Source organism: Rattus norvegicus, chromosome 5 (assembly GCF_021556685.1).
Source record: "Rattus norvegicus strain SHRSP/BbbUtx chromosome 5, alternate assembly SHRSP_T2T, whole genome shotgun sequence".
NCBI lineage: Eukaryota > Metazoa > Chordata > Mammalia > Rodentia > Muridae > Rattus > Rattus norvegicus.
The window spans coordinates 169,085,043-169,097,994 of NC_141538.1; the positions used below are offsets into that span (position 1 = coordinate 169,085,043).

General features: G+C 52.1%; 1 protein-coding gene across 6 annotated transcripts in view; it reads left to right on the forward strand.

Moving 5' to 3' along the window:
* Positions 1–12,952, forward strand: part of Nphp4 (nephrocystin 4) — an 85,527-nt gene that overhangs the window by 32,759 nt on the left and 39,816 nt on the right. For 4 of the 6 annotated variants that reach the window (XM_087549511.1, NM_001436895.1, NM_001037650.2 and 1 more), the window contains 1 exon segment: positions 5,773–5,955. In XM_087549511.1, the coding sequence (XP_087405637.1) occupies positions 5,773–5,955 (183 nt within the window). 6 annotated transcript variants of the gene reach the window in all.

Here is a 12,952-nt window from a genome sequence, read left to right on the forward strand (position 1 = left end):
GTCCCCTTTGTATCCAGTCTGACCCCCAGCCCACGGGCGAGCACTGCCTACGTTCAGGACAGGGGTCTTCATTCCCCCTATGAGTTGGAAAATTGTGGCTCAGCATATGTATCTTCTTCCTTTTGATTTCATTTGCCATTGTGTGCACGCCTGTGTGCACGCCCGCAGCAGCTTTGGGAGTCGTCGCACTCCTTTCACAGTGGAGGTCCCGGGGATCAAACTCAGCTCACCAGAGTTGGCCACAAACGCCTTCACTGCTGCGCCGTCTGAGCCCCCCACCCCGAGGTGTGCTTCTTCATTCAATCTCGTGGCACAGAAGGAGCTGTCTTGTTTTTTTGGTTTTTTGGTTTTTTTTGCTAGCCCTGTCCAATCAGGAGTGTCATTCCAGGCCCTGGAACTTTCTTTCGCATGTGTGACTAAAAATAACTGCTGTGCTTAGTTGAATGAACTGCAAATACCGCTTAATAAATGACCACTGAGAGCTTAAGCGACAGCTCGTCACCAGGTCACGCTCGGGAGAGCAGATGACTTTAATTATGGCCGCCTTCGCCACTGCGAATATGTGTGGGGGGAATTAGCTGGCAGTAGCTGCCAAGTTCACCGTGCCACTCATCGGCGCTAGGTCACGGTGTGTAATTGACACTGCCGCCTGGTCGGGGACCCTCTGCCAAGGGCTGGTAGGGAGGAGAGGCGGCGGTGTTTCATGTTCCCTCTACCTGTTTCCAGGACTCGTCACTGTGGGTCCTAGCCTTGCAAGGTTGCCTCAGTGGCTCAGAACTCGAGGAGTCACAAAAAAACCACATTTTTCTGAGGCTATCCCTGGACTCAGGCTGTCTGAGTCCCCCTGTACTCTTATGAGTGGGTGATCCATGGGCCCTGATCTCCATCTGGGTCTCACATCTGCCCCCACGCGTAGCCTCTGGGTTAGAGTGCAAAGGTCAGAGCTTTCCCCTCCCACTGTGCACCAGATTGCTTGGGGTCCTGGCTGGGGTCCAAGCGGTGGCCTCCCCAATGCTCCATGCTTTATTGTCTGTTCCCTCAGAGGGCTGAAGACCACTTAAATCAACCCACCTTGTGTGCAGAGGGTGCCCCGTCATTCCATTCCTCTGGGGCTAGCTACCACTGTGTGTGTGTGTGTGTGTGTGTGTGTGTGTGTGTGTGTGTGTATGTGAGAGAGAGAGAGGGGGGGTGGAGAGACAGACAGACAGACACAGAGATAGGGTCTTTAGCTGGGTTGGAACTCCAAATGGCTGGGTTGACCATCCAGCAAGCCCCAGGGATCCCCAGGCCTTTAGAGCTGGGATTGCAAGCATGGGCTATCATGCCTGGTGGTAGTGATGGCTGTTCCTCCTCCCCTCCCCCCTTCCCCTCCCCTCTCCTCCCTCTTCCTTTTCCTCCTCCTCCTCCTCCTTCTCCTCCCCCCCCCCCCCGTCCTCTTCTTCAAGCATTGGTCCTAGAGATCCAACTTTGGAGTTTTCTCCCAGTGCAGCTCCCCGCTCCCCACCTCTGTCTCTGCTTTTTGGTCATCTTCTCTGTGATTGATGTGATGTTGGGGGAGTTCAGAGACAACCCACCATGACGGTTTGTCTTTTTAGATCGTGTTCAGCCAGGGGCTGGATGTGGTCTCATGCTCATCCAGGCTTCCGTCCCTCTGGGCTTGTCCCTGACTCTGGAAGTGGCCTCAATGGTACCAAGTGTGAGTAAGTGCGGGTGGCTCCCCCCCCCCCCCCCCACAGAATGTCACTGCCCCAGCAGGTAGTGCTCAGAGGTATGGCACGGTGGTCCAGGCCGGCAGCAGGAAAGAGCCCTCTGCAAACATCCGAGGAGATAAAGCTCCTGGAGGAACGTGAGGCCCCAGCCTGTTTTCTTGATGATACTGTGAGGATAGCTACCAGGGCCGACGACTTTCGCATCCCTGGAAGTCACAGGTTCAGTCAGATCTACTGGGCACAGCGAGGTTCGGCAGGTGTGTTCCTCTGTGAAAGGCCCATCTTTGCTCCTCCGGCCTCGTCCTTGGCCTTGTCCACACCCCTGCCCGCTCTGCTCCATGGGCACATCGCTGTCCCTGTCTCCGGCTCCACCCAGATTGCTTTCCTGCTCTTACCATTGGCTTCCACCTAGCTTGGCTACCCCAGGATGAGCTTATGTCTCAGTGTGGTCACATCTGCACATACCCCGTGCTCCAGGGCATAGGGTGGGGCAGGTCTGTGAGCCACCACTCTGCCTGCCCCACACCGGGACCCAGGTCTGGAACCTCCCCAGAGGTCAGTGTCAGATCCTGTTTGTGTCTTTGCTGACACTTTAGTTCCACAAGAAAACCTGATTCCTGACCCGTTGTTGGACCGTACCCGGCTTCTCCGCCGAGGCGCCGCAGGGTGTGCCACAGGGAGAAGGCAGAGCAAAGTCCTAACGGGTGGTCCACAGTCTGTGTTTGCCTGGAAGTCAAAACGGCGGGGGCTGGATGAATGCTGTGGTTCCCAGTCTCCTGCGTACCTGAGTGCCTCCAGGCCAGCGTACAGCTGGGAGTTGGGAGTTGGGGTTCTGGGGGAGTCCCATGCATTCTCTCAGGGTATCCTCACATTGGGCAGGAAGGAAGGGGAAGGCAGAACCCTGGACAGGTAGATTCCCAATGAGTAGGGAGGGGCTGGAAGAGAGAAGGCCTTTTCCCGAGATGTCAGTGATCCTCGATGAAGACAGGCCTTGCTTGTTCAAACTGCTCTATCCGCTGGTGACGAGGATGCATACACTTCGTTCTGGGTGAACCAGGGATTAAATACCTTCTTCAGGAAGGAAAGCCCAGGAAGGGAGGCTCACTGACTGAACGCTTGGTGGGGGCCTATCTAGTTGCCTGAGTAGCATGGAGAGCGCCACATGTTTATACCACATGACCCAGTACCCGTGGTCCTCAGTGGGGAGTCGCAGTTAGGCGTTCCAGAGCAGGTAAAGGCAGGTGGGGGATGGCTCCACTCCTGCTGCTCTCAATTCTGAGATTCCCGGGGTTTGAACTCATTCAACCTTACACCATTATTATGCCTGTCTGGTGACCTGGTCCCACAGGTCCTAAACAGCCGGCCTGTGCTCCGTCGGTGGCACGTGACCTGCCTGTGCCTTTTTGGCTTTTCCCATCATTCATTGTAGCTAAAAGTCTAAATGGGAGCTGTTCATTTCACTTCACAGGCGTTTGGACGTTTCCTTTTTTCTTTTGAGGATGTATAAGTTCTGATCTAAATTTGGCAGGGTAAGGAATTATAAAGTTGATAATCTTTGTGATTTTTTTTTTTTTTTTACCTTGGAGATGGGGTTGTCCTCTATCCACAAGGGCTGTCCCTGAACTCCTTGCCTCCAGGAGGAGTCCTCCTGCCTCTGACTCCTGAGAAGCTGGACTGCTTGGTGTCCAGTGGTATCAGCCAGTGCTATATCTTAACTGTAACAATCCTGCCAAGTGACCGTTCTTTCTTTGCACGTGTTCTTGGCTGCACCCAGCCTTTCCTTGAGAGCAGTCAGTTTTGGGGAAGGGTCCTGAAACAGGAGCCTCTGGACTGGCTACAGGACATGGGTAGATGTGTGGAGCTGAACCGCCACCAGCTCCCAGTTATGGTGTTGGGCCTCTGAAGTGATCAGTAGCTCGCAAATCATCTCTTTCCGTTAAAGCCGCTAAAGTGAAAAGCAAAAGTAGGTATTTATCTGACTGACAGATACTCCACACAGAAGAGACTTATATTGATCAAGGACTAAACAGCCACAGAGAACCGTGAAGCTGGAAAATTAGAAGTCAGGATCACCTAATGTGAGAAACGCAGCCAGAAGGTGTCGCACCAATCACAGGGACGCTTGGATTTCTGTTTTGTTTTTGATCCCACCACCATGAGCGGCTGTGTTTACAGAAGCTGCCCAGCCGTTACCGAGTTTAGGGTGTTTTATTGACGAGTGCTCTAGCTCCCTTTGTAGTGATCGTACTTTGAGAGGAGTGGATCCATCACCACATCACCAGTGTGACTGAGGCCCTGCAGTTACCCACCACCTTCTAAAATCAGTTCTGCCCATGAAGGGCAGGGGCAGGGTGGAGGCCAGGGCCGGGGGTGGTGAATGAAACAGGGTAGAAACAGGCAGAGCCCTGTGTGGCATAGTCTGATGTTAAAGGTTCCCATTTTCTGGATTCTTTGTTTAAATATATTTTCACCCAATGACCAGGGGCGCAAACCCCATTAACACCGACAGGCAGTACCCAGGCCCACCGTCTGACTGTGGGGAAGGCCCAGCATGCCCTGCTGGCCTTCAAGGTTTGAAGCTCAGGTGCATAGCAAGGCAGCAGTCAGGACTGCTGGAGTGGGGTTTTCTCTCACGGATATAAAGAGCACACACAGGCAGTCTCGTTGTGAGAACAAGGGCCGGGTCAGGCTGTGGTCCCATTTGGGATTGGTTGGCCCTCGAACTTGGCTGTGATTTGGTCGAGCAGAGACCATTATCTTGTGAGAGTGTGGCATCCGCCTGGCACCCTGGTGACTGGCAGTGACAGTGGCCCGGCCACACCTTGTTTCTAGTCACGTGAGCAGGGTCTGTCAGGACCTCGGTCAGTGCCCTTGCTGGCTCTTGCTGAAGCCGGTCTTGTGTGCCAGGCCCCTCTTCCAGGTTTGTGTCCCCCACTCTGTGGTTGTGCTGCTTCCTGGGTCTGTACCTTCAGGCACCCTTGTCTGCCCCTGGGCAACCAAAGCCTGCTGCCTGGGGCCGTGAGCCATCTCATCTGGTGTGTTCCTTAACCTGTGCGTCCGTTCAGCTGGTCAGCTACCCATGAAGAGTGTTAGGAGGGGGACAGTATTGTGTTCAAACTCCCTCAGCTTCTACCTCCTTAGGGGTGTTGCTTTGGAGTGCATGGTGGCTGAGGCTGTGTGTCCCAGTGAGAAGCAGGCTGGCAGCCCCTTCCAGACTGGAGTTCTGGGTCACTGGTTCTACACAGGTCACCTTGTTGTGATCTAACAGTTTCCCATGGACCTCAGGGTCTTCACCTTCCCAGGCAGCTCTAGGATCTGCCAGTCAGGGCTTCCATTCAAAGCAGTCACTTCTTGGTGGGCCAAGTGGCATTTCTGTACCCCACAATGACCTGGGACTCAGACAAGTTCAGGGTACATCGCTGAGCTGAGCTCCACCTCTGGATTTGTAGAGGTGACTTTGTGCAGACGGCAGATGGCCGTGAACCCAGGGTTTCCTCCCAGCCTGTTGATCTGGCCGCTCACTGAGAAGGTGGGAGGACTGACCCATGGAACCGCTGATTGCTTTTCCAACTCTGAGTGTTCTTGACGGGCTCCTGAAGATGTGTGCTGGTAACCCTAAGTTGTTCATGCACTTCCACCTGGCATATGCATGTACACACACACACACACACACACACACACACACACACACACACACACACTCCATTATTCATTATTTTACAACATAGGGCGACTCCTTAACTTTCCTGATGCAGCTAAGGAGGTGTTGGCAGGCCTCTACAGGTTTACAGATGGGCAGAAAGGTCCCCAATGACTGGAGTGTTAGAGTGACCCGTGCTGCCATGAGCCATAGAAGGAACCTGATGGGGTCATAAGACTGGCGGGCGTCAGGAAAGTCTGTGTCCTGCCTTGGCTAGCTCCCTCGGTTTGGATCAGGTGGCCCTGGACCCCTGCTGCTCTGAGTTCCCGGAATGGTTATGCGTTGTGACATCACTGGAGTGCCGCCCCGTCTGGTGGCTGCTGCTGCACCATCTCACAGGATCGTGATTTGTTCCTGTTCCAGGCCAGCTCATCCACCTCTCTGTCCAGCTTGGCGTGCATGCACATGGTTCGATGGGCTGTTTGGAACCCCGATCTGGAAGCAGGCCCGGGAAAGGTGACGCTGCCTCTTCAGGGTGGGGTACAGCACAACCCCTCACGATGTCTGGTCTATAAGGTGCCTTCGGCTAGCATGAGCTCTGAGGAGGTAAGTACTTCAGAGGTGTGGTTCTCACATGCTTGTAGCAAATTCATTCGTTTGTGTGTGTGAATGTGTGTGTGAGTGTATGTGCGTGCATGTGTGTGAGGTTGTGTGTATGTGTGTGTGCATGTGTGCATATGTGTGCATGTGTGAGTGTGTATGTGTGAGTGTATGTGTGTGTGAGAGTGTATGCGCACTCGTGTGTGTGAGGTTGTGTGTGCATGTGTGTGCATGTGTGAGTGTGTGTGTGTATGTATGTGCTCGTGTGCTTGTGTGTGTGATATGTGGGTGCAGTTACCATGAGAGTGCATGTGGAGGCATCAGAGTTTTTCCTGTATCCTTCGCCATCCAGTGTTTGCACACAGACTATCCCTGGAGCTTGCAGATTGGCCACCCTGGGCTCTGCCTGTCTCCCCTCCCCCAGTGCTGGGGCCACACCTAGCTTCCTGTGCGTTCCTAGGACTGAACTGAGGCCTCTACACTTACACAGAAGTGCTTACCCACGGCGTCCAAGTTTATTTATCTGAAAGCCCCACAGTGACCAGTGTATTTTCAGTATTTCACAAACAGGCCTTTTCTGTGTCCTGAACATGCCCTCGGTGCGTGCTGAGCCCTGGTTAGGCCAGTTTCGTCCTGGTCCACGTTCGCATCTCCTTTTCCTCTGATGGCCTGCTGGACCAGTGTGCACATTTGTGGGGAGCTGCTACTCGGCTCGTGCCCATGTTCAGTGCCTCTGAGGAGAACTTCGGGTGACTTTTGCCAGAAAGTGATTGGAGCGAGAACTAACCAGGGCTTTGGCTTCAGCCCCCAGCTGGGCTTTAGACCCCGCCCCCCAAGCTGGGCTTTAGACCCCGCCCCCAAGCTGGGCTTTAGACCCCGCCCCCAAGCTGGGCTTTAGACCCAGTCCTCCAAGCTGGGCTTTAAACCCCGCCCCCAACACATTCCCACAGTGCACCTTGCAGCTCTCAGCAGCTTGTAGAGTGCAGGTCCCCAGCAGACTCTCAGACTGACAGAGCTGCTTGACTGTGGCATTCTCTGAGCCCCAACCTGGAAAGCAAGGAATGTCAGGAGGGGCTCCAGGACAGGTTTGTCACCTTGGCCAACTTGGCTGCCCTGCTCAAGCGAGTCTTGCAAGTCAAGTGACCCAGGACACCACGGACAGGTGTGGCATTGCAGGTGGCACTGCAGCTTGGCTCAGGCCCGTGTCTGGGGTCCATCCTTGCCCTCTAGGGTGTGGCAGGGCCCTTTCGCCTTTCCATGAGGTGCCGGTAGTGTACCTGTCTCAGCCTTGCATGGAGCCCTTACCACCCATTTCCTGTTTCTCAGGGAGAGGGGCAGTACCTGCCATTTCACAATGTCACATCTGTGCAGAATCTGGCGACAACTGTTACTTCCAGTGTTGTTATTTACGGTCTGCCTGATGCTCTGGGGACCCGCACCAGGGAGCGGCTGACGGTGCAGTTTCCTTGTTTTGAGCAATGTCTCATTATGGGACCGTATTTCCCTGCGTTTCCATATGGTCTGGTTTGAGCCCTTATTATGAAATCACCATCAGAAATCTCAAAGCCATTACCTTTCCCCTCCCTCCCCCTCCCTGTCTCCCTCTCTCCCTCCTCCACCTCTCTCCCTCTCTTCTCTCTCTTCCTTTCCCCCCTCCTCCCTTGTGTGTCTCTGTATGTGTCTCTCTCTGCCTCTGTGTGGTTATGTCTCTCTCTTAGTCTCTGTGTGTCTGTATCTCTGTGTCTGTCTCTCTCTGTTTCTTACTCTCTGTGTGTCTGTCTCTGTTTATCTCTGTCTCTCTGTGTGTGCCTGGATCTCTATGTCTGTCTGTCTCTCTCTGTTTATCTCTGTGTGTCTGTAACTCTGTGTCTGTCTGTCTGTCTCTCTCTGTTTATCTCTGTGTGCCTGGATCTCTATGTCTATATCTCTGTCTCTTTCTCTCTGTGTCTGTGCATGGCTGTCTATCTTTCTCTCTGTCTTTTTTTCCCCTCTGCCCTCTCTCACTGTCTCTCCCTCTCTGCCTGCCTGCCTGCCTGCCTGCCTGTCTGTCTGTATCTCTAGTGTAAATGTCTGTCACATTTACAGCTCATCCGCCACTCCACAGCCTTCCCTTTTTTGAGTGTGCAAACTGCACCAGGCTCAGGCATTTTGAAAGTTTTTGACTTGCTCTGTGACACACATGCCAGACATCTCCCATTTCCCACGAAGAACACCGACTCCGAGTTGGCATTTCTCAATCCCAGAGATGCTGACCTTTCTGCATGGAGTCACTACTGTCCACTTGCTCTAGAGTGTGTTTGGCTGCATCCCCATCATCCGCCACTAGATGTCAGTGGAGTCCCCAGTTGTGGCTGCAAGCATCTACAGACCTTGCTGAAGGCTTTTTGGGCCAGAAGTGCCTGTGGTTGAGGACCAGCACCCTGAGCAGACATCGTGAATGACAGCAGTGTGATGTCGTGGGACCTGCTCTGTCTCTGCTCCTGCGCTGGGAAAGCACCATAGCTTCTCTGCGAGTTTCTTCCTGGTGTCTCCAACCCTGGCCAAGTCGGACCAGCTGGAATGGGGGTGTGCCTTACCCATGCCCTCGCCCAGCGGGCTCTGCGGACCTTTGGACACTGAGAGGGAAGCTGAGCAGAAATGGCAGCTGCCAGTCGGGGAAAACAGCACTCATGGAGAAGCTGCATTGTTTCTGGGAAGCTGTTCTGGGGCTCATGTTGCCCACTGTTATTTCACTGTTTGCCGTGAAGCAAGCCTCCATCTCATGCCGTGTTTCCTTTTCTTGTCTCGTCCTTTTCCTTTGGATGAATAATTCTTTAAAAGTATTTCTATCTCCAGAAGCCTGCACTTCCAGCTCCTGGCTGTGATTTACAGTTATTTACCTCTGATTTTGAAATAGTGCCTCTCTCACGCTATCAGTTTATCAGCTGTAGACATCACACACTGACTTCCTGAACTGATGGATGCGGGCGTTACCTATTTTCACACTCCATCCTCTTTACAAAGCACTGGGCCTTAGGTAGGATGCTCACAGCGGGCCTGGTCGGAGAGTTCAAGGCTCCCGGGAAACTGGGCAGAGCTGCCAAGGGAGGGGCTTGTCAGCAACCTGCTTACAAAATCCCGGGTTTATCCCAAGCTGCATGGGTGTGGATCGGACCTTAAACAGCAGGCCAGGGCCTTTGAGATCTGAGCTGTGTGTGTGGTGGACTCTGTCTACTCCCGGGGCTGCCCACTGGAAGATCATAGGCAGGAGATGTGGAGGACGTTGTGTAAGCTTTGAGAGGGACACTCATGTGGACACTGATGCCCACAGGAACTGTGGTATGAAGCAGGGGCCTGATCCCAGGGGCCTGATTTCTGCTGACGCGCAGTGCCAACTGTCTTCCCTTCATGGACTGCAAAGCAACCATAGACACTTAACATGTAATCTTTAAAATGAGTGCAATATAATCTAAATGAATTCGTGTACCAGGAGCCCATGAGGTAACTCACCAGTTAGCCGACAGCAACATTGAGATAGTTCAAAGGTTAGTTACCAAGGATCCTAAGATGCTTAAAACAGTGAAATGTCCACACACATAGGTGCTAACACTGTTGTGGAGAGAGGGAGGGTGCAGGCAAGAGCCAGATGGAGACTTTAGAACTAAAAAGAAGCAAGTCAAAATCTTCACAAGATGTGCTCTGCAGCTGGACTGGTGGCCAGAGTTTGTCATCCCTGACGATCAGACGGTAGAACCAGGGCCACCAGAGTTGCACGAGTGATTGGCGGTAGCAGCCAAGCTCCTGTGCTGAACAGTGGGGCAGCACCTGATCCAGCACTGAGACGTCAGAGTTCCTCGAGGTGGGAGAGTGCCCGGTGCAGGAAATGCCTCTGACTGAGGATATGATGACAGGAAACTCTTGGCAAGAGACACAAACCCAGATATCTGGAAGTTTAGCAAAGTGCAGAGATAAATGGGAAGTAACCTCAGCCAGGCACTGTGAATCACTGACAACTACAAGCAAAGAGAGAGCAGAGAACAGAAATAGAAAACCAGTTCCCTGCCCACAGAGAAGTGCTGGGTGGATGTTGCAGACTGCTCTGCCCAGTGAGGACCAGTGGGAAAAATGAAAGCTCTTGGAGCCAGAAATTCTGTAGCTGGCAAGGGCCACCAGAAGCACAGGCGTTGCCTTCTCCAGGGAACTGAAGGAAGGGAATTCTAGAGCCATGTGGTGTTTCTCATGAGAAGTGTCCTCAACCTTCCCAACACGGCGACCTTGAATACAGTTGCTCATGTGGTGAGCCCCAACCATACATTTATGTTCATTGTTACTATGTAACTACAGCTTTGCTACTATTATGAACCGTACTACAGATATCTGTCTTAGGTGACCTGGGTGAACAAAAGGGGAGGTAACCCACATGTTAGGAACTGCTGCTCTAGAGAAGGAGGAATTGCTACTCTAGAGAAGGAGGCGTGGAAGACGGAATGAAAAACAGCAGAAGGGCAGAGTAGGCTTCCTGGGAGGTCAAGAGAGGTCAAGGCAGAAGTTACATTGTATCCAGTGAGGTCTTCAAGGCTGTTATATTGAGTATGAGACAGAGTAATGCCAGGAGCCAGGGTTTTGGTGGGAGCCTAGTCTGGGTTCCACCCAGAGAGGTAACCAGCTACCAGTGCTGACTAGACCTAGAAGTATTAACCATTTTTTATTGAATTTATTTAGTTACTTTTTCGAGAAGGGGTCTCACTGTGTAACCTGCACTGGCCTAAGACTGGTGATGTCCCTCCTTTTAGCCTCCTCTGTGCTGGGTGACAAGCGTTTATCAGCACCCTGGTAGAATTTATATTTAAAACCTTAAGAGATGTTATTAGCAAGCAGATACCACATGAATTACAGTTAATTTTGTTGTGACCAAAAATTCCAGACAGAAACAAGGGAGGAGAGGCTAATAGTGTCTCACAGTGTCTGAGGGACTACAGTGTGTCCTAGCAGTGAGGGGCGTGGGCTGTGGAGATGGGAGCCTTTAGTCCAGGCTTTTCACTCGGGAGAACTGGAGGCAGGTGGTGCCAGCCAGAGTTACAGGTGGATATGATCTTCAAAGATGGCTTCCAGTGACCCATTTCCAATAGCCAGCAAGGCCCCACCTATCATAGGCTTTCGAATAGCTCTAAACAGGAGCCTGCGGGAAAACATTTCAGATTCAAACCATAAAGTTTAAACCCAGCAGACAGGCAGATAGAGTGGAACGATTCTAAAGAAGGGGAGATCTGAACAAAACCGAAAGAAGAGCAAACTGTGTAAATCCCGCCTCAGCCCTGTGAAGTAAGAGGTTTCTAAGAGCACGGAAACAGTCTCCCTCACGTGGTCTGTGAGAGCCATGGTTTGGATGTAACACTGCAACTGACTGAAAAACTCCAGCATGTTTATACCAGCCAAAATAGACCTCGAAGCAGAGGGAATCCCAGCCCAGAAAATGTCTTCGAGGTTTCTTTATTGTTCTTTTTTGTGCCTGGGTGTTTTGCCTGCATGCATGTCTGTGAACCACGAGCATGCAGTACCTGCAGAGGCCAGAAGAGGGGGACGGATCCCTGGGAACTGGAATTGCAGGTGGTTGGAGCTACCGGGTGGGTGCTGGGAACTGAACCTGGGTCCTCTGCAAGAGGCAGCCAGTGCTCTTAACTGCTGAGCCCCCACAGCTCTGGATATTTTCATTTTTTTATAAGACGTAGTGTCTGCAGAGTTACTCTGCAGCTCCTTCCCAGAGAAACGAGAGCCGGTTCACACAGCAATCTGTCTACCACGGTTTGTGACAACTCTGTGTGTACAGTCGGCGGACTGCCAACTACCCAGGTGCTCCCAGTAAATGGGTGGATGGGCGGTCTGGGCACACCCGTGTGATAGGACATCACTGCTGTAAAATTATAGAAAAGGCTTTCTTTTATCCCACACTAGGTCCAGCACCGCAGTGCCCCAAGACATCTGGTGGACATCTTCATCTCAGTCAGCAATGGTTCTCACCTGCTCTGCTCTATCCCATCTCACACTGCCGATGGCCTCTCTCTGAGCCTGGCAGCAATCTCTCTACCCATCCAGTTCCCAGGGCAGGTTGCCACCATGCCAGACATACACATCCCAATTCCGTGGCAGCCTAGTGTCTCCAGTCACCACAAACTCTTAAACTTAAATCGCCATATGAAAGAACACACAACACAATAACCTCTGATCCAGTTGATAAGAAATAATTGCCCACCTAGACATATAAAGCCCTTTACACACCCATCCCTTAAGAACATTCATAACAACGTGTAAATGTGCAGAGAGGAATCTTAACATCAGCCTCCATGTTCTTTCCAACTGCTTCTTCTGCCTCCTCCAGTCTCCTCCTCTCTCTAAAACGTTTCTCCCGCCCATCCTTCCCTCTTGACCAATGACAGGCCTCGTTCTCTCTTGTACCTGCCCTCATCTGTATGACATCCTACAGGACATGACCAGGCACACCAGTGTCATAGGACATGACCGGGCATACCTCTATGACAGGATGTGACTCAGTCATGAAAGCCCTGGACTGTTATGTGTTCCATACTGTGGGTCACCCCATGGACATTGCAGAGAGTGAGCGACCGAGAGCCGCTCTCAAGCCTGTGTGAGTTTCATGTGATTTACGTGATTCTCAGTAAGACCAGCCTAGTTCTGGAGAAGCAGTCAGTGGCCGCTCAGACCAGTTGAGGGATGGGTTAAAACCCATAGGACTGTAGTCATGCAAGTAAGTCAATATTACATGTTAATTAAAAAAAAACACACACATTATGGTTTTTAAACACCTTAGCCATAATTCTGCATGGGCAAATGTCATTCCCTGATAATATGGTCTCCAGAGACTTTAATGCCACAACTAATTTTTCTTCTCAGAAAATTGCTTGTTTATGATCTAAGAACGCGTGGCTTCCAGAGTGTTTGCTCTCTGGCCGGAACTTTTCTTGAGGGGGGCCTGGGCCGTAGGGCCGCGATTGTGCTGGTGGGTCTC